This window comes from Leptonychotes weddellii, chromosome 9 (assembly GCF_054177405.1).
Source record: "Leptonychotes weddellii isolate Sample4059 chromosome 9, ASM5417740v2, whole genome shotgun sequence".
Classification (NCBI taxonomy): Eukaryota; Metazoa; Chordata; class Mammalia; order Carnivora; family Phocidae; genus Leptonychotes; species Leptonychotes weddellii.
Genome location: NC_138377.1, coordinates 87,811,117 through 87,836,433, shown reverse-complemented (window position 1 = coordinate 87,836,433; position 25,317 = coordinate 87,811,117). Strand labels below are relative to the sequence as shown.

The following is a 25,317-nucleotide window of genomic DNA, read 5'->3' as shown; positions in this document are numbered from 1 at the left end:
CGAGTAGGGGGAGCAGCAGAGGGAGAGGGAGAAGCAGGCTCCCCGCTGGGCAGGGAGCCAGATGCGGGGCTCGATCCCAGGACCCTGAGATCATGGCAGAAGCTTAACGACTGAGCCACCCAGGTGGCCCAAGATGAACTAACTTCTAATTATATTCTGTGTGAAATGACATTAATACTGAAACGCATCACACTATCGTAGAGAAATGGTGGTTTCAACTCTGCCCTTTATCTTCTTGGTTCTTTGTTTTGTTTTGTTTTGCAAAATGTGACATTCATACCCCAAGTGAGTGAATAGCATACATATGTACAGTTTAAAAAATGGTTATAGAAATGAACACCCGTGCCTCGGTCCCCCGAGTGAGAAGTACCGTCCCTCTGGCACCTGGAACTCCGGTGGGTCCGTCCTCCTTCCCAGAGCTACCGCAGTCTCCCTGTTGTGCTGGTGGCTTTATTGCTTTTAACTTCGAGTTTTATCCCTCCGGCATTCCTCTCCAACAATCTAGTTTAGTTTGGCTTATATTAGACTGTATACATTTTTCGTGTCTTTGTGCAAACATACGAACCCATGAGCGCTGCCTTACATTTTGCGCCCCAAGTGCCTCCCTGGATATCATGACCCTAGAGTGGGCCGTGTTCCTGTAAGTGTGCGTAGCTTCGGTTCATCTTTGTGGCCGTCCGTTTGTAAGAATATGCCTCAGTTCATTTATGCGTTATGCTGGTGGACATTTGGGCTGTTTCTGGTCGTCATGACTTTCAAGGCTGATATGAGTTTTCTTTTCCGTGTTTCCTGGTGTACGTGTGCATAGACTCTGGAGGGTGTATAACAAAGAGTGCTTTTATGTTGTTTTTTAAAAAAGTGTTATTTTAAATTCCTTCTGGTTCAGTTAATGATAAAACATGCCAAATCCATGCAAATGTGATATTATTGTAAATCTTACTATTTTAGACATAGTGGGACATATTGTTCATTTTACTATCTATTATTTCTGGGCACACACATAACACACTTCACCTAAAAGTGTGGTCAGGTCCTGGGGCGCCTGGGTGGCTCAGCCGGTTGAGCATCTGACTCTTGATTTTGGCTCAGGTCATGATCTTGGGGCTGTGAGATCAAGCCCCACATTGGGCTCCCCACTCAGTGGGGACCCTGCTTGAGATTCTCTCCCTCTCCCTCTGCCCCTTTCTCTGCTCATGTGCTCTCTCTCTGAAACAAAGAAATAAATCTTTAAAAAAAAAAGTGTGGTCAGTTACTTCTGTGGGCAGGATCAGCATTCAGGACAGGAGGCAACATTGACCAAGCTATTCTTTCTCCCTATCACCCCACCCCCATCCTTTAGTTTTATGGGTCTTTCCAAGGGAAATAAAAGTGAATTGTGTAAGACAATCCTTTTTTTTTTTTTAAGAGTTTATTTATTTATCTGAGAGAGAGATCACAAGCAGGGGGGAAAGGGAGAGGGATAAGCAGGCTCCCCACTGAACAGAGAGCCCAATGCAGGGGCTCGATCCCAGGACCTTGGCACCATGACCTGAGCTGAAGGCAGACGCATAACCGACTGAGCCACCCACGTGCCCTTGTGTAAGACAATCTTAAACTGATTTCATCAGAGGCAGGCATCTCTTTGGGATTTGTCCTTTACCAGCTCTGGTTTGCCCTGCTCTGCTGAAGAGCAGGTGCGTTATGAGCTGCGCAGGGCTGAAGCCACGCGGAAGTCAAGTCCAGTAACATAGCGCACACAGTGTGCTCTCCCTCTCTGAGTTACTTGAAACACATACACAAGTCATGACCAGGGCTAGTATTTCCTTCACATGTTTTGTGACGGAATTTGCTGGTTAAAACGTCATTACTTCATTTATTGGACAGTTTGAAATCTGATATCTAAGTCTTTGAGGTAAGTTTTCCATTAGCTTTTAATGCGAGTATTAGTAAAAGAGAAAAATTGTATTTAGTGCAATAGTAATTTAATTGTTAAAATGACCAACTGTCCAGCTTTCAGGTTGCCATTAAGTAGTTTTAGGAGAATTCTACTTTTATTGGTTTGATTCAGTGAAATAATTGTACAACCTTCATGATGGCAGCTATTGGCTTAATTAGAATTTTTCTTCTTTCAGTGAGCTGAATTGTCTTAAAAAGCATGTGTATGTGGGGACATATGACTAGTGATTAATGGGAATTTCATTTTGTTGAAGCATGGGTTCTGTCATAAAGAAGTACCTTTCCAGCATGGTTCAAAAAACGTATCAGAATAAACTAGGAGGGAAATATGGGGAATTTGACTTAACTGTAAAAGACCTTGTAAATTAGGACAATGGATCTAAAATGGCTCTTATTTATATATTGCATATATTACCATTTAATCAGAGATACAATAGGGAAATTTCTAGTTACACAAATGTTTGAATACAGTTACATAATATAGTTTCTAAAAGCTCACTTTAGAATAGTGAAACATACTCCCCCTTTAAACCTAAACTTTGTTTAAACTTTATGCAAGATTGTTTATATAACTTGGGTTTCCAAATAAAGTAACCATTCCAGATGAGGAATAGATCATTTATTCTTCACACTGGAACTTCGTAGAAGCTCATCTGATCTTTCTCTTCAATTTTTTGGAGTTTACGTCACATCTCACAAAGGTTTTCTCCGGGGTTGGGTGGGGCTGTAGGCCATCCATGTTTTCTGAGCAGAATGTCATCCTGAAAAGAAAACAGAGCAAACACAGCGTTAACTTTTAGATGGAGCTTATTGAAATGTTTCATCCTTTGTAAATAAAAACTCAATTTATGTAATGCATGCTATTTTTTAAAAAAAAATTGGATTCTTACGTGCACAAATATTTTCGTAACTTCAGAGAAAAATAAAACCCAAGTCAGTGAAAGCAATCAGTGTAAGGCTGCTTCCTGGAGTTCTGCACTGGGGTGATTTCAGCTCAGTAAGAACAGAAAGTCCTCGGGGCAGTTCTTTTTTCTCCCCAACCACAGCTCATCAAAGATTTGAGGGTAACTATTGTTCCTTTCACTGCATTGCCCAGACTCCAGGGCAAACATTCGCAGTTCCTTCAACTGTTCCTCACAAGGCAGGCTTCTCTCCTCAGCCTTCCTTCTTTGGACTCGCTCCAGTTTGTCAGCGCTGCTCTTAAAGGTCCCTGGGCATGAGGCCATGGTCACCAGCCTCTGCTGGGCTCAGCTCTGTAAGCCCAGCCCCTTCTTCTTATTGGTGCAGACACTGTCCGTCTAGAGAGGACATCACTCTGTGTTTTGGGTGTCTCTTGGAGACCAAGCCTTAGACGGCTTTGACCGTTTGTTAGGTTGGCCTAAGATGCTGTTTTGTGTTGCTAACTTGCATTTACTAGGAAAAAAACTATCAGTAGTCACAAAGAATTCTAGTTTATGGCTTCTTCTTTCTTCTTTTTCTTTTTTGTATTGCATCTAGGGTCAAGTCTTCATTAAATCAGACTTTTTTAAAATTAAAATAGTGTATAAACCAGATGGAGAAAGACAAATACTGCAGGATATCACTTATACGTGGAATCTGCCCCTCCCCCAAAAAAGTAGAATTCATAGAAACAGGGTAGAAAAGTGGTTCCCAGGGACTGGGGAAGGGGAAGATAGGGAGAGGTGGGTAAAAGGATACGAACTTTTAGCTATAAGATGAATAAGGTCTGAGCATCTAATGTAAAACAGGGTGACTATAGTTGATAACACTGGATTATATATATGTGAGGTGCTGGGTGTGTTAGTTAACTGGGTGGTGGGGGGATCCATTCACATGTCTATGTATATCAAATCACAATGATGTACACTTTAAATATCTTAATTTTAATTGTCAATTATATCTCAATAAAGCTAAAATTAAAAAAACTGTTACGAATAATTTGTGAATGCAATTTTGAAAAATTCAAATGGTAAAGAACTAAACGAAGTCAAATATTAAAGATCCTCTTTGCCATCATCCTTCACCAATGTCATTCCCCTCTGCTTTCCTGGTTTGGTTTATGTCTCTCCAGATCTCTTTCTTTTTCTTTTTTCTTTCTTTCCTTTTTTTTAAGATTTATTTATTTATTTGAGGGGTGGAGGGACAAAGAGAGAAAGGAGTGAGAGAATCTTAAGCAGCCTCCCCATTGAGCACAGAGCCCCCACGCGGGGCTTGATCTCACAACCTGAGCTGAAATCAAGAGTCGGACGTTCAATCAACTGAGCAACCCAGGTGCCCCATCTCCAGACCTACTTCTATGCATTACACATATATCAGTGTTCATATGCAAACATAAAGAATTTTTAAGAGAAGTGAGGTTATAATGTATGTATTTTTCTGACCTTTTTCATTGCCATCAAGTAATGGAATTGGAGACCTGTTCATCTCACTGCATATGAATCTGTCTCATTCTTTTTCACTTCCTGTACTATATTCCATTGTGTGGATGTACCACAGTGTATTGGAGCCATTTTCCTACTGACAGACATTGAGGTTTTCCCAATGGTTTACTATTTACAGATAGGACTGCAACAAACATTTTTGCACATGTATATCTCTTGTGGATATTTTGAGTATTTCTCCAGGATGGACACCTAGAGTCAAAATTCTGGGTATTATGTATATTTAAAATTTTGATAATGTAAGCTCCATGAGAACAAGGGCTTTGTCTATTCTGTTCTCTGCCTGGTGCCTACAACAGTGCCTGGTATAAGGTAGGTGCTCACTAGATGTTAGTTGTTGAATGAAATTCTCCTGCAGAAGCTCCATAATTTGCACTCCCACAAATAGTGTATGAGGGTGCCTGCTTCTCCACACGTTTACCAACTCTGGATGTTGTCTGTTTTTTAATTCCTGCCAAGCTAATGGGTGACCAGCGATAATCTCATTGATTTTTGTCTTGCATTTATATGATTACTGTGGAAATTGAGCATTTTCTCATTATGTGTAGCTGATCTCATTTGATGTCCCGCTGTAGAACCAATGTTTTCTGCCCTGTCTCTTCCACCACAATAGGTCCTCTCACCTCTGACTTTGTGCCTCTGAATGAGAAAATCACCTCTCATTGAATTCCTCCCGTGGAGGCACGGAGTGAGTTACTTGACCATTTTTGTACCCTGTAGTCAGCAGAGAGATTAAGACTGTGAGGTTGCATATTTGCATCCTGGCCCTGGGATTACGGTTTGTAGAGGGACTCAAAAATTGGTAGTTTGTTATTGGTCTCATGAGATACATATTATAAATTCCATTTATTGCTAAAGAACCGAGTCTCTGCGAGGTGCAGTTAGTGTTCGAGGCTCCACAGATGGTGAGCGGCAAGTGGAATTTGAGCTTAGGGCTGGCAGACGCAGGCCATCGGGTTCTGGCCGCCATATTGCTTTGCTCGCTGCCTCTCTCCCTGGGAATGCCTCCTGGCCTCCCCACAGCCCGTGGTGGTGCCACACCACTGAACTGCTGTCTCCCTTCTAGGCTTTCTAGACCATGCAATGCTAGACCTTCCCTATGCAAAGTGTGGTCTGTGAGCCAGCAGCAGCCGCACCTGGGAGCTTGTTAGAGACACAGGATGTCAGGCCCCACCCCACCTACATTTTAATTGCATTTTAACACGATTCCCAGATGCTTCCTGGGCACATGAAGGTTTGAGAAGCACCGGGAGGGAGTATGTTATTAGTAAAATTTATGCATCTTGTTTTTCCTAATTATTAGGTCCTGGAATTTCTTTCTGCCAAGGGCCACACTCAGATTTTTTTTTTTTTTTTTTTTGGTATCCCCTGATGGTACCTCATGCTGGGAAGACACACAGGAGCCACTGAATACTTGCAACTTAAAAAGCTATAGGTCTCACCACCCCTCCTCCTTTTTCAGCATGTACCTCCTACAGCTCCGAGGAAGGGTCTGATGTACAGATATGTGAATACCCAGCACTTCAACACTGCTGGTTTAGACTAAGGAAAGTCAGATCCATGGGGCCCAGATGAATGGAGGAAGGAACTGTTGGGAACAGTGCATGGACAGCAAAGAGACAAGGAAGGCATCAGACAAGCTCTGAGTTAGATCTGGACTCAGCCAATTATCAGCAGTGCCCCCAGGCTGTGGTTCTGTGAGGCCCAGCTTTCTCATCTGCACAGCCAGCATGACCCATTTCCGAGCATCACTGGGAGGGTTCCACGAGACCAACCCTCTAGACCTGGTTCCGTGCCTTCGGCGCAGTGGGACCTCTGGAAGCACCATTCCCTTCCCTCTGCTCTTTCCTCCTTCAGAACCATGTGGGTAAGCACCAGTGAGAAGGCTATGGTGTGTTTTATACAGCCTTTCCAGTCAAGTCACAGAGAATTGTCATGGTGAACAGCCCCTAGGCCTGAGGAATGACCCTCGAGCTGAGGGAGTGCGGGGAGGGGTGGCTGTCAGAAGCTGAGCACTTCTAAAGGGCTAGAAAGTCATGCAAGAATAGCCAAGTGTCTAAGAGGAGAGAAGCACTTGAATTTTCTCAAATTGATCATGTGGAGAAATCTGTTGGCAGGCTGCAGAGTATGCTCTTAGTAATCGCCAGGATTTTGTATCCCGGGGAGATAAAATCTCAGAGCGCTGTGGTATAAGGGAGTCGGGGGCATAAATCTGCCTCGGGCCCACTCTTGGCCATGAAGCCCGTGGGGTGAGGGAGGAGCATAGTTCAGAGGTGAGAGGCCTGCTGTTCTCCATCTCTACTGAGGACAAGCCGGAGAGAGAAATGGGCTCCCCAACAAAGGGCAGTGGGAGAGGAGAGACAAGTTTCCTGAACATGAGGGGGAGGAGGAGGAGGAAGGGTGTGGGGAAGGACAGAATTCTCTTCTCATGGAGAAGTGCAGAACTCTAGAAAAGCAGAGTTGCCATGGCAAAATATGTTGGGCATCCCTTTGCTGACAGGACTGAAGGGGCATCTGGACCACTTTTCTTTCTTTTGTGTCTTACTCTGTCCCCAGTCCCTTATTGTCCCCGGGGACATTGGGACCAAGGGAGATGTTAAATCGCACAGAGCAGGGCTTCCTAAGCCTGCTCCATTGGTTCCCATCAGAATTTCTTAGGGCTTTTATTAGCAACTGTGTGTCCTGGGTCCCTTCACAAACCACTGCACATCAGAAGTTCCACAGGTGGCTTCGGGAATCCTGCATATTTAATAAGCTCTCCAGTGGCTCTTTGGCACTCTGAGATTTGAGGGGCACCCTCACAGAATGGGATGTCGAGACTGCGATCTGTTGAAAGCATTTATCTGGGTGAGCAGTAAGAAGGAAATGGCACATCTTGGTCCTTGCCACTCAAAGTGCGGTCCTTGGACTGCAGCACCCACAAACATCTCCTGGTGATCCACCTGCGCACTGAAGTTTGAAGGGCACTGGGCCAGTGAGGCGATTCTCAAACTCCGAGGCAAGTAGCTCTGAACCACAGGCAGCTGGAAGAGTCTAGACTGGGAGTCAGAAGACCTGGGTGCAAATCCCAGTCCTTCCACCTATGGCTGTGTGAATTCGGGATGGTCATTTCACCTTTCTGAGCATCTATATGCCGTCATTAGGACATGATAGTGTCCACTTTATGATATAAGTGCAAGTGTTAATTGTGGAGGTCCGGCACATGGAGATGCCTGATAGATGTCAAGGGAGGTTGAGTCAATACTCACCGTTGCTGGGTTTCTCCCGCTTTGACTCTGATGGTCTTTACAACAAGGCCTGAGTAGAGGGGCCCTCTGCTCCATGGGATGATGGTTTGGACTGTGTTCCAGACATTGGTCCATACGGCGCCATTTTCCCACTTGAACTTGATCATGATCAGCTCACCGATATCCAAATCCAACGTGATAAGAAAGGAATAGGTTTTATTACTAGTAATTTCTTCATCCCTTGAAGATACAAAGGAAATCAGACCTAGTTTATTTGTAACAGCAAAGTCGTGTTGGGCACATTCAGGCTGTGTTGGGTTTGCCTGAGTGACTTGGGAAGGTCTTTTCTGCTGCATTTTCCAAACTGGTGTGGGACAGACTATTAGTAGAAACAGCAGTGGGTGGGCCAGACCATTAATACTGGGAAAGCCATGTATCTTCTGGGTTAGCATATTTAAGAGGCTCTGAGAGTTCTGCCATAATGAATCTGGTAACTCTGTTGAGCTCAGGCTTACTAGCTTCTACGTTAACAAATCAGGAAAACTGCCCCTGAGAAGACAGTGGGCCTTTGGCAATGATCTCTGGGCAGCTCAGCTCCCTGGAGGTTTGATTAACACAGTAGAGCCACCCACTACTCTTATCTCCCCACTCATGCTTTTTTTCCTCCCCATATAAATAGAAACAACAAAGTTTAACAGTAATAGAAAACCACATTTTAAAGGGATGCACCAATTTGGAGCAAGATTTAAATGCAGAGCCTGAGGTATCATTAGCAGGTTTACTCACTGGTCTCCAAGACATTAACATGTCCCAACACTGACTGAGCAGCTATATGCCCTTTCCACCTTGGAACTATTCCCCAGGAGAGATCTGGGACAGTGCAAAGGTAACACTGGATTTAGGGAGAGACAGGTGGATGGAGGGTTCCTTTGCATGGCTTGTCATAGCTCCTCCTGCAGAATGTTGTAAAGAACTGCTTAGGAATCTATCCACCCCACTAGGCTGTGAGCATCCTAGGGCTAAGGTCCTCTCTACCTCTGAGGCACAGCACTGACTAATACTTGCTGAATGTCGGAATCAGTGTGATGACCAGAGATCCAAAGCTGGGAGAGATCTTCTGGAAGCTGAGGACTGTCCCTGGAGCGGGCGGAGGCCTACTGGCACTTCCAAGGAAGAGGCCATACTGAGGGTCGAGATGTGGTCAGTGAGACTGGGGAGCCTCCAAGGGAGGCATGAGGTTACTGTTCACGTTGTGAGCAGGTATGTAACAGGGCAAAGGACAGATGGGCAGGGCTGGCAGGCAGTGCAGGCTGACCGAGGTGGGAAATTTGTGCCAAGTTGAAAGCAGTTTTGTTTCTGGGTTATGGGTTTCAGAACTCACTGAAAAGAAGCTCAGGGCCGTCCTGCAGACAGCTGCTCCAGCCCTCCCTGCTCCTCCTGCCTGGCTCTTCTTCCTGCAGTGTGGACGACGGACTTTGCCACCTCTGGCTTCCCTCTCTGCTCAGCTCACCTCACAATGAACCCATTGTAAACACAGGTCATTTTACCATAAAGCAATCTGTGGGACCCGGGTGAGGCTGAGGGATGACAAGGCGCTGGGCTTGGGGTGGACATCCCTTCTGACAGGTGTTTGGGGCAGTTGTATGGGCTGAGAAGAGTAAGCTGTGTCTGGCCTGGCCCTTGAAAAGTACGGGGTCCTTCTAGACCCTGTGAGAAAAAGTAGCATGCCATCACCATAGACGGGGCTGCACCTTATACTCACAGAGTGATGGTAATTTTCTGGTATTCCTCTTTTGTTCCGAAGAGTGTCATAGTAAAAGTTGGTTCTACTGGTTTCTCAAGTTGGTTGATGAACTGGATCTTGAACTGGTAATGATACACTAAAGAGAGAAGGTGGGTGGGGGGGGGTGGGGGGAGGGAGAGAAAAAGAGAATTTAAATAGGATTTTTTTAAATTAAAAATCTCATATTTTTAAAATTTAAAAATGCAGAATGAGAAGTCTGGATGGATAGAGACCAACTTTTTTTTTTTTTTTTTTTCCTGGGTGGAGGGATTATGAAGACTTTACATTTTTTTCTTTTTCCTTTTCTGTCTTTATGAAATGTTTACAGAGGACATATGGTGTGTTTGTAATATAATAATAAGTATTATCTAGCAGAAGAAGGCAGAACAGGAATATGGTATACCTAGCATTCTCACCCATTTCTGGGTGCAATCTTGTTGGACTATCCCATATATTCGGCAAGAGTCCCCTTTCATAAATTGAAGGATATTATCGCTTTGAGGCACCTGACAAAGGCAAGAGAACACGTTGCCCTTTTCAATGTTTGCCTCTGTTTGAGGGGTCCGTTTTGGGATGGACAGAGCTCTAGTTAAGAATCATATGCCCTAGTGACCACATCTCTATATTCTGGGCAGTTCCTAGGCACTAGCTCTGTGGGGTTCATCAAGCACATTTTCTGATGGAAATAAGACAACTCTAGTTCTAGCACTTGGGCCTAAAATGTTTCCATTTTATCAAATGTTCAGAATGTCCTTCTACTGGGTTGTGTAGGAGAGGGTAACTTATTTTACTCTTCTTTACCTAAATATTTAATCAATAAAAGCAAATCGCTTACTATCACACAGGTATTGTTAAACACTTTACACTACCTCATCTCATTCACTCATCATAAGAACCTTATGAGGTATTGTTGTCATCATCCCCATTTTATAAATAAGAAAACCGGGGCCCAAGAAGGGAAGGGACTTTCACAGGTTCAAGGTCACATAGTCTGTCTCTTAGCCTGGACCTATTGCTAAGGCTCCCAAGATGGCCTTGACTTACCCTGTGTTGTCATACCAACCGCCTACGGGGCTGTTCTTGCAATTACCCCCACTTAATTCCAAAATGAATGGACTGCTTGGACTTCTGTCTCTTGCTGTCTCCATATTCTCTACGTGCCTCTACTGTTGTAGCTCCAAGATGGCCAACACGTTTCATATAGCATGCCAACTCCGCTTGATTGATCAGGCTGCCCAGAGCCCTATGTGGAGATGGGTACTGAGGCTACACCCAGGCTCTTGGGAAGACTGGTGTCTGCCTTGGGCAGAGGAGAGGGATTTATGGGGTGCTTGCTGTGTATTTGCTTTTCCTGTTCTAGGTAACGATTAATCCACTCATCCTGATATAGTGACTTCCGCGATGTAGGTGTCTAACAAACGTGGTGGGATGAATGAACCGACAGTTGGCTTGGGAGTAACATGATGTGTATTACCATTTAGGAAGATGGAAGCCACCTCTGAGAGTCCAAGACCCGAGTTTCAAGCTGTGTTGCAGGAGAATTCCCACCCGAAAGCATAGATCACGGCACTAGCCACTTGTTCATCCATCCCATACATCCCACACGTGGAAATTCGTCATCTTCATGAGTCAGTCTCCTACCTACCTAATGCCGCATGGCCACGGGAGGTTGGTAGCTACACACAAACCCAGCAACAGCTGCTTCGGATGGCGTGCTGCCAACAGCCCAGCTGCAGTGTCCCGGCCGCCCGTTGCCCTGGGATTCTGTGCTGTTTGCACAACCCTCCCCTTTGGCATAAACCAACCTTCTCATTTGGGTTTTGTGGTGGACTTGCCTATGAGCCCGGGGTTATCTCTTGGGTTTACTCTGAAGCACCAAAGTTTCTTTTTGTATATTTATGTCCACGGCAAGAGCCAAACATGAACAGTGGACTGTTATAGGCCATGAGTTTTCTGCTTTAGGTAGGAGCTAGCTTGGGCATCGTCTGGTACTGAACATTGTGCCCTGTCCGTAACAGGTGCTCAGGTCCTTATTCGTGGAAAAAGTAGTCTGAGACTCTCAGGACTGTGAGGCTGCGGGTGAGAAATAAGAGAAGGGCTGTGGGCCCAGGTTCCAGAAAGTGTCCCTCAACCCTGGCTGGCAGTGATGGAGACAGGGACTCTGGCCTAACATCCCAGAAGCCTCTGAGAAGCCATAGACTATTTGGGGTCTATCAAGAGAACCCTGTCACAGGCAGACTGTGTTATAAGTTGAACAGAGGCAAAAGGAAAGGTCCTTCCAAAGACACAAGCCATAGTTGTGTGGGGTGGGTGTTGGATGTGGACAGGACGGGGCAGGAGGACTGGACTTGGGTTAACCTCCTAACGAGGAGGCCGGCATCTTGCAGAGCACTCAAGGAACACCCTTAGTAACCAATTTTAGTCCAATTTAATATGCATAAATTGGAAGTCTACTGGTGCTCAGCCCAGTGCTAAAAGCTACTGGGGATAGAGGAGTTAAAGAGGATAATTGGCAAGATGCAAGAAAGCAACACTGACTAATATTTATTTTGTTTACCTGTGCCAAGCACTTTGCATCTATTATCACACTTAATCCTCACAACAGGTGATACTGTCAGCACCCCCTTTTAGAGAGGAGGAAACTGAAGCACAGAGAAGTTAAGTGACTTTCCCAGTGTCACAGAGCTCCTAAGTAGCAGAGCTGGGATGTAAGCCCAGGCCACCTGGCTCCAGTACTTCAACTTTTAAGTGTTTGTACATGGGACCATAGCTTTATATACCCTGAGGAAAAAGTTGAAGTATGGAGAGAGATTTAAGTTCAAGAGTGTCATAACAGAACCGTTTAACTAAAAATAAATCAGCAACACCTGAGATATTCACTGGTGGAAGAATGACTACAGACTGACTAATCAGGACAATTATGAGAACTACCATTTACTTTTTATCGTGTCCCAGACACTGAGCCAATCGCGTCACGTAATTATCTCATTTCTCTTTACAACAACTTTGTAAGATGCCCATTTTATCCTCCCTCCACATCATTTTACAAATGCAGGAGCTGATGCTCGGGGAAAGTTAAGTAACTTGTCCACTGTCATGCAGCTAAGAACGGGGGAAGCTGCAATTAGACTTGAGTCTGCTGATTCCGAGTTCATATTCCCAACCATGTGATTTACTCTTATGAAGTCATTAAAAGATATTTTTGGAGCAATTTCAATCCTTATGAAAGAAGTGGGGAAAAAAAAAAGCCCAAACAACAACAAGGATGCAAAATTTCATGTCCAACATGAGACCAACTTTATAAAACAGGACACACAAGAGGAAGAGGCATAAAAATGTGACCATGCTTATCTTCGGAGAGGAGAGAGGGGTCATTTTTATGTTTCTTTACGCTTTCCCGCAAGTTCTGGGTTTTCTACAATGTGCCTGTATTCTAATTAGACTCTTATTGGAAAAAGAAAACGCTTTTAAAAGTATTAAAACAGAAGACAAGAGGACCAGAAGCCGCGGTCCTGGACTCAGGGGAGCTTGCGCTTGGGAAGCAGAGTCATTTCTGTCTTCTTGTCTTGTGGGCATCAATGTCCGTGTCTTCTCTCCCCGAGGGCAGTCTCAGTGTCATATCAATGCTCCTATCGGCACAAGTCCCAGCATGCACCGGGCACCTAAGGGGTCTTCAGGGGCTCTTTGGTGTGAAGATAAGGCAGGACACGTGCTGCATTAAAGACCCTAATTGTGAAAGGGAATCTCCATTTGTGGAGAGCCTACTATGTATGCATCAGGCTATATACTAAGTGTTTTGTCTACATCATTTTTGGTCCTCACAACAAGACTAAATAAGGGGAAGGCCCTGTTGGTTTCCTTACTACTCCCCACCCTCTGGAAGGAGTCTTGCCCACTCCCTTGAGCTGACCTCGGCCAGCAGAGTCCTGTTTTCTCCTGAGACCTAGGATGTCAATTACTCTGGTGGATGTCAGACAAGGAAGCAGAGATTTGGACACGTGTCCAAGGTCACAGAGAGTTACAAGTGGAGCCAAATTTGAACCCAGGTGTCTGTCTGATTCTAAAATCCCCTTCCCGCTGTCTCCTGGGGTTCTGGTTCTGCAAGCTGCGCCTGCCCTTTGAAAGCAAATGGCAAACCCTCAACCCCTGAGGAAAGGCTGCCGTCAAAATCTTCCTGGAACGAAGCCACCAAGACAAAGTGCCTCCCGGGGCCCCCCTGCTGACATCCATCCTGGGCTATCGCTGCTGCAGATACTTCCTGCCTGTCCCCTGAATGCCTAGCCCCCGAGTGGGGATAAATGTCTCATGTCCCTGCGCTGGAGGGTTTTTTTTCTTCCTTTGTTCTTAAATCATGAGTAGGAGATGGATTCCCACGTCCGAGATGCTACGGTTGCACCATTCTGGGGGAAGGTGTAAAATCCAAGGGTCAGCTTGCCAGGACCCCTTTGGTTTCCCATCCTTTGAATGAGAATTACCTGGCCTCCTGTGGTGTCTCCCCGGGGTGGGACCTGTGCAGGAAGTCGGAACCCCAAAGGTGCAGGAGTGTCGAGGAGCCCGAGTCTGCCAGCCTCCCAAGCGCTCCTGAAAGGTGTGTGGGCTGTGGGGGGCCGGGGGGGCACAGGGGTGGGGGGATGAGGGCACCCTTGTGTCTGCAAAAGCCCGGATATAGAACTAAGCAGGTTGATGGCACAGGAAGTCCCAAATTACCTGCACTAGGAAAGTCACTTTTTGGGGGAGAAATCTTGAAATGACATAATTTTTATAAATATAAAAGAACCTTTCATACTGAGAACTAATTAGATGTTCTTATTTTGGATTTTTGTGTTTTTCTTTAAAAGAAAAAGAGACAATTTGCCTATCATTCCCTCTCCCTGCCCCCCCCCGCCCCCCCCAGGACAATGATGCTGTTACAAAGATTAAGGAAAAATTTTGCTCACTTTCCCTCATGACATGTTTAGTAAGGATTTTAAAAAATGATTTAGGAAAAATGCTTTTGATCCTGTGACTGCAGAGGGGCCAGCCCAGTGCATTCCTCGGTTCAGTCAGGAGAAATTATTTTAGGTCTTAAAGATAAAGAGCATGAAACAGTCCATTAACCCTGAATGAGATCAGGCAAATGCCACGTAGAGCAGAGATGTGAGGCCTCTGGAGATTCTCCTCAAATAGAGAGTCCTCCTGTGGTTCAATACCCTAAAAACCCCGGATTCTGATCTCATGTGAACCCCACTGGTGCCACTTAAGTTTCTTTTTATAAGCCAGCCACAGTAGACATTGGCTTGTGGAATTTATGAGAAGAGAATATTTTGTTTCTCCTTCTTTTTCTTCTTCTTCTCCTCCTCCTCTTTTTTCTTCTTCTTTTTGTCTCATGGAAAAAAATTATTCCAGATCATTAGATATTGGCTCCAGGAGATATTATGACTCTCTCTGCAAACATCAAAGAGGCCTTTTTCTTTCAGTGTATCGATTTTCTTTCATGAAGATGGGAGGAATGAGATCTCTTGTGTTGTCTTGCAGCACCAAGGGCTTGTTCCTAGACATGAGACGCCTCTAACTTGAGAGGGAGGCTGCGGATCCTGTCACTGAGAGGCCTGAGGATGGCACCGTGCAGGGGTTACCCCACGAGGGGGCCAGCACTCAAGGCAGGCTGGAGGAAGGTAGGGCGGGTGCAGGTGGTTTTGGAAGCAGGTGCATTGTGCAGCTCTGGGCTCATGTTGGTGGCCACATTTGGGCTTCACGGCACCCTGCAACACCCCTAAAGTGCTTCAGAATGAGCCTCTCCCAAATGTGCCACTTTGGCATGTGGGGTATTTTAAGTGGAAGACAATCAAGACCCAAAACACTCAGGAAGAGCTTTTTGCCTCCTGCTTATCTGCCTCTAAGAATTTAGTTGGGGGGCCTAGTCCAGAAAGAGAGAACCCACCACAGAGAGCTGCAGTCTGGATGATGAGGGGTGTGTGTGGGGGGTGCTCCAGGCCTGTTTGTTGATTCCACTCTGTGTCCCATTGTCTCTGCATGGTGTGACAAACATTTGTTTCCCAAACATTTGCTCTTCCCATCTTCCTGTGAATTAACTTCCTTCTCTTTGAAGCCCCACAGCCCCACCCCTTCCCTTTAGCTCAGGATGGCAGACAGGCATCAACTGCCTAACTTCTTTGAACCACTCGTGGCTCTGTGAGGCTCTAGTACACATGAAATTAACATTTTCTCTTCTTAATCTGTTTTGTGTCAACTTAATTAATAGGCCAGCCAAAGAATAAAAAGGGTAGAGGAAAAATTTTCCTCCCCTACACCCTGATGTCATGGGATTGGATGCTTGCCCCTTCTGTGGGCAGTTGCCTCTTCTGCTAGGGGTGGGATTGGGGGAGTGTGTGTGTGTGTGTGTGTGTGTGTGTGTGTGGTAAGGAGTGTTGTACTGACTGGCATCCTGCTGCCTGCTGCCCACTGTTTGTGCCCATAGGAGCTTCATGTGGGAGGGCAGTAAGAGCCCTCAGCTGAGGGCCTCGAGTCCTTTCTCTGCCACCTACCACCGAGTGGTTGTGAGCACTCATAGCCTCTCTGAAGCTCAATTTCCTCATGTGTAAAATGGCCATCAAGACCACTCTAACAAAGTGTGAGGATGTGATGCGAAGGGATGGCATATACAAAATTGCCCAGCTTCTAGAAGGTGTTACCCCAGTGACACCTATTCCCTTCCTATGTGCTGAACTGACCAGGCACTGTTCTGAGCTGCACCCACAGGTGCCAGTTTTAGTGGCTCACCCCCATGCTCATCCACACACAATCACTCTGTGGCTGAAGAACCTGAGACCTGCATGGGTTTGACAAAACTAGGTCAAGGTCACATATATGAGGTTGGCAGCAAAGCCAAATTCTGGACATGCTCTATTCCCAATCTCAAGCCTGCACTGTCTCTATGACACTCAGGACTTTTTCTGAACCTCTCCCTGGAAATTAGTGAAAACCTTCCAAAAGAAGTAGCAGAGAGAAGGCAAAAAGACAAACAGATTCCCCCAAGTCAGAGTTCGGTTGGTTGTCTCACCAACCAGAAGGAAAGAGTACTCAAGCAAGTTCCCTTAGGTGGGATGAGGCCCAGAATGCAGAGGGCTGGGGAGAGGGAGAGAGGCGGGGAGGACCCGGCATTGGTATTACACTCGGGAGACCGTGTGGAGTGGAAGAGCAAGGGCCGTGAATCAGAGCAACCTGGGGTCAAATGCTACATTTGCTACTCACAGACTGTGTGACTTGGGGAAGTCGTAAACTCTATGAGTCTCAATTTATTTATTGGAAAGTCCACCATCATCAGTCCCCACCCCCACCCATCTCAGTCTCTGTGCCTCTGTCTGGGTTGTTGTGAGGATTATATGATAAAGGAGCTAGTTTGTACAACATACCTAGTGTGGAGCCTGGACAGAAGAGGCCCCCATAAGTGCCACTTCCCTCCACTCCCAGTGGCCTCGTCCCACCGCTAGAGGATTAATTAGATAAGGCGTTTGCTAAGCAGGACTCCCTCAGGATGGATATGCTCCCTCTCTTCTCTTTTACAAAACAGGCTCCCAGACTGGCGAGGGCTCTTACTGGGAGAGTGAAAATAGAAGTGAGTAATAACTGCCTTGTGGGACTCTCCCCATGGGAACTGGGTTCTGGTCATAGAAAACAGACCCTTTGATGGTTTCGTTGAAATATCTTAGGAGCCAGAGGAATAAAAGGCTAAGTTAGTCACCCTTTGTGAAGCTACAATCAGGAGGCCATGTTTATTTTGCCCAGCCAGATCCTGCACTAAAATATATCATACAATTAGATGTTCTTGAAAAATATGAATTATGGGTTCTCTGTAACCAGGGCTGGGCAAGTCTCTTCTTTTAAGAATCTGCAAGTATTCACCAAATGCCAGCTAAATAGGCTTGGAGGGCCCCAGTCAGAGATGATCATGACCATGATGGGTGGAGAAACGTGTAGTTATGGGACCTAGATTAAAGGCCTTGTGCCAGTACCGTCAACAGAAATTTCTGTGATGATGGAAGCGATCCATTTCTGGCTCTCCAATATGGCAGCCACGTATCTGAGCACTTGAAAGGTGGCTAGAGTGACTGGGGAATCAAATGTTTGATTGTGTTTAATTCTAAGTAATTTAACTAGCCACAGCTACCATACCAGGTGACGCAGCATTATGCAGATTAGAAGCTGCTCCAGAACAGGCGGAGTCTCACCTGGGGATAATTCCCACCCATACCCAAGGCAGCTTGGCGTGACTCCAGGGATGCTACTCCCCACGAGCGAACAGATTAGGATTTTGCTCCCTGGAAGGACTGAAGCAGAACGGAGGAGAATTTGGAACACGCGGAGAAGGGGAGGCTACAGTGCAGGCCACAGCTCAGCAAGGGGCTTCTGTTAGGGGCTGAGATGGGTTCTGACAGTTTCAGGCAGTCCTGACTGCCTGGATAGCCTCCATATCACTGGCCTCGGTGGTCCCACTCTCGTCGGAAGAGTCTGGAGCAAGATGAATCCTTGGCAATAAAGACACCTGAGTGTTGTCTCCAAGGGACCCCCTGCCTGTCTTCCTGGGATGGCACTGAGCATGTACATATGGGAGGGGGCTGGTCTCCAGTGAACCCCATGAGTTAGGGACTCTGACTACTCTGGTTCAATTTACGTTTGAAGAATAAACGTATGGATGAACACAATGGTTTTGGTAGCTGCTGGGGCGGGGTGGTGCTGCCTGAATGCAGTGCTCCGGTCCTCCTTCATAGGAAAGGGACCCCTGGGAGTTCACGCCAGCAGCATGTGCTGGTCCTTGCCTAAAGGGAGGAATTCAGCCTGGTTGTGCCTATTGGTCTTCCTTTCCCCTCTTTCTTCTCTACATGCTTGCCTTCCCCGCCGCCCCCCCCCCATCTCCAAGCCCCCAGTAGATGTCCTCCAGCTGGACCAACCTCCTCACTTCAGGACACCCCCAAGCTGTGGAAGGTGAAAAGTAGTTTCCTTTCTTCCCTGCTGATCTCAAGGAGAAAGCAAAACCTTCCCCTTCTTCTCTCCTCCCTCCCTCACCTCCACAAACAGACAAGGGGCAGGTTCCTGAGGAAAGAATAAAAAAATAAAAATCCCTCAACTAGTTGTTTGGAGGTCCGGGTCTAAATGCTGACTCTGCCGAGAATTCACTCTGCGTCCCTGGGCCGATGATTTTCCCCAGCTGAGCCTGGGTGTCTGCGGCTGTGAAATGGCAGGGTAGAACAGCCTCTAGAAATGCTAACATCCCATGATTTACAGTAGATCCAGTGAAATGTGCTTATCGGAGGGGCTTAATCACTCCAGGGAGCTTTTCCATTTAAAAGAGGAGCCGGTTAACCCAAATGAGTGTCTAATTGGCAGCCTGCCGTGGGGGAGCTCTCTGAGGCAGGAGCCCTTCCAAATTCCCTCGGCTGATTTCGGATGGTACCTTCTCCTCCACCCCGGAGGGGCAGTCAGCAGAAGGGACTGGCTGGCCCCTCAGGCAGGAAGGATCCGCCTTCACTGTGGTGCTCTCTGAAGCTATCAGCTGCCGGCAGCGGATTTCTGTCATTCCTGGGCTTCACGGAAGGGAAATCTGGCTGGAGAGCACAAGTGCAGATAAACAGGAATCCTGTGCTTAAAAAATAAGTCGCCTGGGAACTTGAACTTGTGAGTGTGATAAAAAAAGGAACACAGACCGGGAGTCGGATGCACCTGGTTGTTGGCCTCCTTCCAGGCTGTGTGGCCGTGGGCAGGTCACTCCCTGCAAGCTGCGCTTCCCTCCTCTTGAAAATGAGATCCTTACCCGCCCTGCCGACCTTGCTTGGCTGTTGTGGGTTCCACAAAGAGGTGATGGCTGCATCTGATGTTTTGTATAAAAGGCTGTGCAAATGCGAAGTGGTGGTGACGACATGTTCACCTTCTGCCTCCACAAATATTCTGGGCGGTGATAATCAAACAGCGCAGCGCCCAGGTCCTCTGGGCGCCATGAGCATGTGCAGTGAGACAGTAAGACGCTAAATCACTCAGGAGCTGTCGAAAGGATGAGACAGAGATGTTAATGGTGGCAGATGTCAGCTTGTTCACTCCTGGAGGAGTTGGGCTTCGGTGGAGCCTTTCTCTGCTGGCTTCAGCCCCCAAAGAGGCGCAGCTCCGACCTCTGCTTCAATCCAGGGAGGGACCGGGGCTCGGTTTCTGTCCTGGGGTTAAGGATCTGATGAGGAAAGCTGGAAGCCAAACTTCATCTTTGGAGGGTCTCAATAAGACAGTGATACCCTGTAAGATCAGCGGATCCCAACTTTAGAGGAAATGAGGAGCCACAAACATAGCCCGGAGCCTCCTTTTTTCATGGAAGCTGTGAGCAGAGCTGGAAAGCGCTGGGTTCCAGTTGGGGTTTAAAGACGCCTCCAGGTCCCTGCACAATGACACCTGGGTGGTCGACGGAACTGCTCAGGGCCTTCAAGATCTAACATCCTAGGGGACCATGAAAGTGGATGAAAAGAGGCTCACCCAATAATCGTTTCAGAAAGTATCAAGGTTTCTCCTCCTGGCACTTGGTGGCCAGGTGGACACACTCTTGGGAACAGAGAGAGAGAGAGAGAGAGAGAGAGAGGCTGTGTGGACATCGCCGTCTGGAATCTGTGGTTTGAGGAACACTGAAAGCAGAGCGAGCCTTTGGCCACCCACACTCACCTTTGAAGGGGGACTGGGCGCGCGTGGCCAGGAAGAGCCTCTTGTTCTTCTGGCCCTTCCGCTGCGGGCGGACGTGGTAGCCCAGCGAGCTGCAGCGGCCCCTCCGGCAGCTCAGGCACAGGCCCTGGCTGAACCTGTCCATGTCGCCGCACTGGTAGGCCGTGCTCTGCTGGCTGGGGTGCAGCAAGGAGTCGATGAAGAGATGCACCGACCGCTCGTGGGAGCACTTTATGGTCTGAGTGATGGCTGGAACACAGGGCGAGAAGGACGTCAATACCCCCTCGGTTTTCCAAAGTACCCTCTCCTCAAAGGATCGTCCTCTTTCCAGTGCAGATTCGCGGCATGTTGGGAAGGAGGGGTGGGGTTGCTGAGGCTGGCCCACTGGCGACACTGGGACGGAATCCGTGACTGACAACTCCAGGAGCAGGCCCCTCTCAGTCACGAGGCGGAGAGGCATCACCCCAGGCACCCTGGGGCTCCTGAGGGTGCCCTGGTGTTTTAACCGGAAGCCTAAGTCCCTAAGAAAATACTGAATTATTTAAGAACACAGGGTAGTGTGATTTATTTAAAAAATATTTATGTCTTGGGGCACCTGGGTGGCTCAGTCGTTAAGCGTCTGCCTTCGGCTCGGGTCATGATCTCAGGGTCCTGGGATCGAGCCCCACATCCGGCTCCCTGCTCAGCGGGAAGCCTGCTTCTCCCTCTCCCACTCCCCCCTGCTTGTGTTCCCTCTCTCGCTGTGTCTCTCTCTGTCAAATAAATAAATACAATCTTTAAAAAAAAATTTGTCTTAAATGGCTACAGATGTGCAAGTGCTCATGGCTTGGGTTGAGGTAGCTGGCTCGTGTGGGATGCCCCTTTTCTTAACCACGCTAGGCAAATGAGAGCCAAGGTACTGTTGGGGCTCGGCTAAACAGGCCTGGTGAAAGCTGAGTCCTCTCCCACAATGTCTGCCCTCTGTCCTAAAGCAGCCATTGCCTCCACTGGGTAACTGGTCTGTAAAACCAGCAAGGGGATTGGCTTCTAGAAGGATGCATCCAAGTGACCAGGTCTACATGGGCCCAAACAGCAAGGTTAGGAGGTTTATTTACCGTGAGTTTTTGACCTTTTAAAAAAACTCTCCATTAATTAATTAAAAATTAATTAATCACTTAATTTAATCTTTAATAAATTATTCTCAAGGGTGTGGAAGAACCACCACAAGGTATGTAAAGTACCTAATGTGAAGGTACAGCACAGGTAGCTTTGCCAAAAGCTATTTCTCCCAGTGTCTGAAGGCTAAATGCCCAGACGGGACACCTGGCTCTTGGTCTAGTGCTGCATTTTTTGAGCACCTACTATGAGGCAGGTACTATGCTGAGTGCTTTCCCTCATCCAGTTCCTGAATCTCACCACAGCCCCTTCAGGCAGCTGTTCCAGATGAGAAGACTGAGCTTCAAAGGCATTCCAGCTCCCCTAGCCGGGAGGGGTTGGGGTGGCAAAGCAGTTACCAAATTACCTTCTGTTCAGATGCTTTGCGAGAACCACCCCAGGATGGGATCACTTTTAAACTTAAAGGTGAAGAAAACCGAGAAAAACCACACCAAAATTGGGCAAGCAAAATAAGTGTACATCGTACCACCACTGGGAAGGTTTGCACAAAAGAGCAAATGGTACTAACAGAGATGTATTTATCAGGCAACTAGTTACTCAATACCAGGCCTGTATTGAGCTTTGGGAGGGAGTGGATCTGGGAGGAGGGCTGGTTGGTCAGCCGGGAATGGAGCAGGCCCCCATGGATGACTGGTGGGGCAACGATGTGAGGGGCATGTGAGGAATGACGAGGGGAAGTTCCCAGAAGGTTCTCTCAGGTGTGGGCGGGTGGAAGGCTGGGAGTCCAGCCAAAATGAGATAATGTTGAGTGTGAAGGTCATTCTGATACTGGAGAGGTGAAGGTGGTGATGTAATCACAGGAGACTGGGTTCTCAGCTGGGTTTTGGATGATGGAGGTGAGAAGGAGGTACATGGGGTGGGGGAGGAGACGGGCTCCAATTGGCTTAGCGTGAGTTGGCATGTTTTCATCAGGATGATGTTTTATAATAATGAGAGATTTGGAACATCCATGAAATGTATGCTTTTTGCTGACAGGCTTGTTCTTTAATCCTGTGCGTGTTGTCAACGTGCATGTCAATATTTTAGTCTAGGATTTGAGAGAGAAGTGGGATCACAACCCAGATAATGCCACAATCCAGTTTCTGCCCTGAGATAAAGGAAGCGACAAAGACATGTTTAGAACTGAATTTTGAATTGGAAGAATCCCAGTAAGGTCCTGCAGGACCAGCTGATTACAGCTCCCAGGAGTGGAAGAGTTACTCCTGCTCTAGTCAGACCGGAGATCGAGATGCTAAAGATCAAGGATCTAGTAAGTGCATCCTCATGTGGCCCAGAATAGAGGAAGCCCCCTGGGTGAGGAAACTTCTGGAGAAGGAGGAGTGACCACAGGCATCAGGACTCCACTTTCAGAATTGCTAGTATCCCTGGAGAGACTTTGTTGGGTACCCTGGGAGAGGCGAAGAAGTGGGGATTCCTGGTGGCTCCCCCAGCTCATTGTCAGTTAAGAGGAGGGCCTGCTGGAGGGACCCTAGTCCTTACCCACTCTCCCTCTGAGTGGGCTTGGTGACCATATACCCTGGGTTCCCGAGCCCTTCCCAGAGTACTGGATCTGGGGGCTGTGTGCAAGTATGAGGGGTATAAGCCAGGGCAGGCTAGTGCTTTTCCCCACGCCTTCTTTCTCACCATTTAAGCCGTGCTTGGTAATATGTTTGTAGAGCTCTAGGAAGTGGCAGCCAGGCTGGAAGTAGCCCCCGTTGGGGTAGAAGTCATAGTGTGCTATGGACTGTTTGATGCCCACGCTCAGGCCCATGTGCTCCCGGGTGAAGGTGTGAATGGCATCCACGAAATTGGCATCATCTGGTGAAAGACGGTCCCTGGGCAAAGATCCTTCGAACAAAGGGCCGGCGGCATCCAGCCCTAACAGGAGAGCAAGGGTAAGGGTTAGGTGGGGACAAGGGGAAGAAAGGAGAATGCTTCTTTAAGCTTTCTGATGTTATTACACATTCATGAGCTAGCAGGAAGAAGAAAATCCTAGGGGATAATCTTTCTCTAGAAAATCTTGCTATAACCTTTTCGCAGTAAAACCACAGTAATTCATGGTGCCGAAAATTAGACACGGGCCGCACATTATCTATGGGGAAGAGGTCTGCAGGAACTACCCAGTGGTAGAAATAAGGTTAGGAGGGAATGCTTGATTTATTTAAGCAAATCAATTTTAAGTACCTCTCAAGCTCCTTTCAAGAGCATCTGTTTGCCTACAAAAAACCACTGTGCTTATAATTGTAAGTAGTTCTAACCTACCCATCAGAGAAAGATTTTATTTGCCTGTATGTTGTCAATAATTTCCCTAAACAAGCTGGCTTTTCTCCCACACCAATGTCATTTCATTAGAATGTCCAGAACAGCCTCGGGGCATGACTGTTCCCGGGTGAAAATGTTGTGAGCAAATAGGACTGCTCAAAGCTCTGGTCAAGTGACAGATGTGTGTGCGTGAGACGAGTGGCAGCTCCTGGCTGACTGTCGTTGGGGAGTATTTATGCGCTCAAGGTTTTTCCTCTGTCTTTCTTCCTTACCTTCTCTGGAAGACCCTTTGATGTCCCACATCAGCCCTGGCTTCTATCCCTGTTGCGGGTGAAGGAACTGACAGGGGGCAGTGAGAGCGCCTGTCTCCAGCTCTCATCCATAGTCACAAATGAAAGATGTCTTGGTGTGATTTATAGTCCGTTCTTCATGGGGCTGAGTATGAGAGGACAGGGGTAATTAGCTGTCCCGCTGCCTCTGTCATGAGTGGGCCTGGCTAATAATGCCTGATGTGGCCCATGACACCCGCCAGAGTGGAGACGGTGCTGGGCCTGGTGCCGCCTCTCTGTGATTCTGACTCAGCCTTCTAGGCCTGGTTCCTTGGCGATGGGCCTCATTGGCCTTCTGTGAAGGTCTGCTCACCCCCAGCCTAGTGAGGGTTAAATCACAGAGCTGGAGGCACAAATACTGGCCTGCCAACCAGGTCTCCCCAGTTACCGGCAAGCTCAAAAAAGTAAGGATGAGGAAGGGAGTTCTCATAATGACAAATTTATTTCGTTTAAATGTCTGCCATTATTTCTATCTTTTTTTACATTAAAACCAACCTCTTCTTTGGTGAAGTAATGGTAATAGTAGATATTAGCTGTCAAAAATGTTCTTACTTGATAAAATGGGGTCATGGGGCGCCTGGGTGGCTCAGGTGGTTGAGCATCCTACTCTTGGTTTTGGCTCAGGTCATGATCTCATGGGTTGTGGGATCGAGCCCCAAGTTGGGCTTCATGCTCAGTGGGGAGTCTGCTTGAGATTCTCTCTCTCCCTCTGCCCCTCTCCCCACTCTCTCTGTCTCTTTCTAAAATAAATAAATAAATAAATCTTTTTAAAAAAAATGAAAGGTCACAACAATGCTATTCATCTTGAATTTCCTTTGAACTGTTTTAGCCTGTGAAGTATTGTTTTAGCCTGCTGGGTTTCTAAAGGATGAGTAGGAGTTTGGTAGGTAGACTGGGGCTGGGTGGATAAGTTGTGGTAAGATATTCCAGGCAGGGGGCATCTGGATGGCTCAGTCGGTTGAGTGTCTGACTTTGGCTCAGGTCATGATCTCAGGGTTCTGGGATCGAGCCTTGCGTTGGGCTCCCCACTCAGCGGGGAGCCTGTTTCTCCCTCTCCCTCTTCCCCCTCTCGTGCTCTCTTTCTGTCTCAAATAGATGGATAAAGTCTTAAAAAAAAAAAAAAGATATTTCAGGCAAAGGGAAAAGGACCTGCAAAGTCCCAGAAACACAGGAGGCCATGGTGTGTTTGTTAAGTAGAGAAAGACCTAGTGTCATGGAAGCCTGGGACTACAGGAGGAGGGCAGAAGGAGGAGAGGTCACAGAATTCTGGAACACTAAACTGAGAAGGGCCTTGTCTGGCTTGCTTTCTTTCTTTCTTTCTCTTTCTTTCTTTCTTTCTTTCTTTCTTTCTTTCTTTCTTTCTTTCTTTCTTTCTTTCTTTCTTTCTTTTTAAATATATTTATTTTTAGAGAGAGAGAGAGAAAGCATGTGTGCAAGTACCAGGGGGAGGGGGCAGAGGGAGAGGGAGAGAAAGTCTTAAGCAGACTCTGAAATGAGCATGGAGCCTGACATGAGGCCCGATCTCATGACCCTGA

At 47.1% G+C, this 25,317-nt stretch overlaps 1 protein-coding gene and 1 long non-coding RNA gene across 2 annotated transcripts in view; both read right to left on the bottom strand.

Moving 5' to 3' along the window:
• LOC102749095 (uncharacterized) overlaps window positions 1-25,317 on the bottom strand; it is a 476,674-nt gene that overhangs the window by 268,196 nt on the left and 183,161 nt on the right. The gene's annotated exons all lie outside the window — the stretch shown is intronic.
• LIPC (lipase C, hepatic type) lies at window positions 2,321-23,756 on the bottom strand. The gene is made up of 6 exons (XM_081829716.1): window positions 23,726-23,756; window positions 22,836-23,069; window positions 20,061-20,306; window positions 9,366-9,483; window positions 7,625-7,843; window positions 2,321-2,696 (listed from the first exon to the last, which is right to left on the bottom strand). The coding sequence occupies exons 1-6, from the start codon at window positions 23,754-23,756 to the stop codon at window positions 2,585-2,587; spliced, it is 960 nt and encodes a 319-aa protein (XP_081685842.1). The 3' UTR covers window positions 2,321-2,584.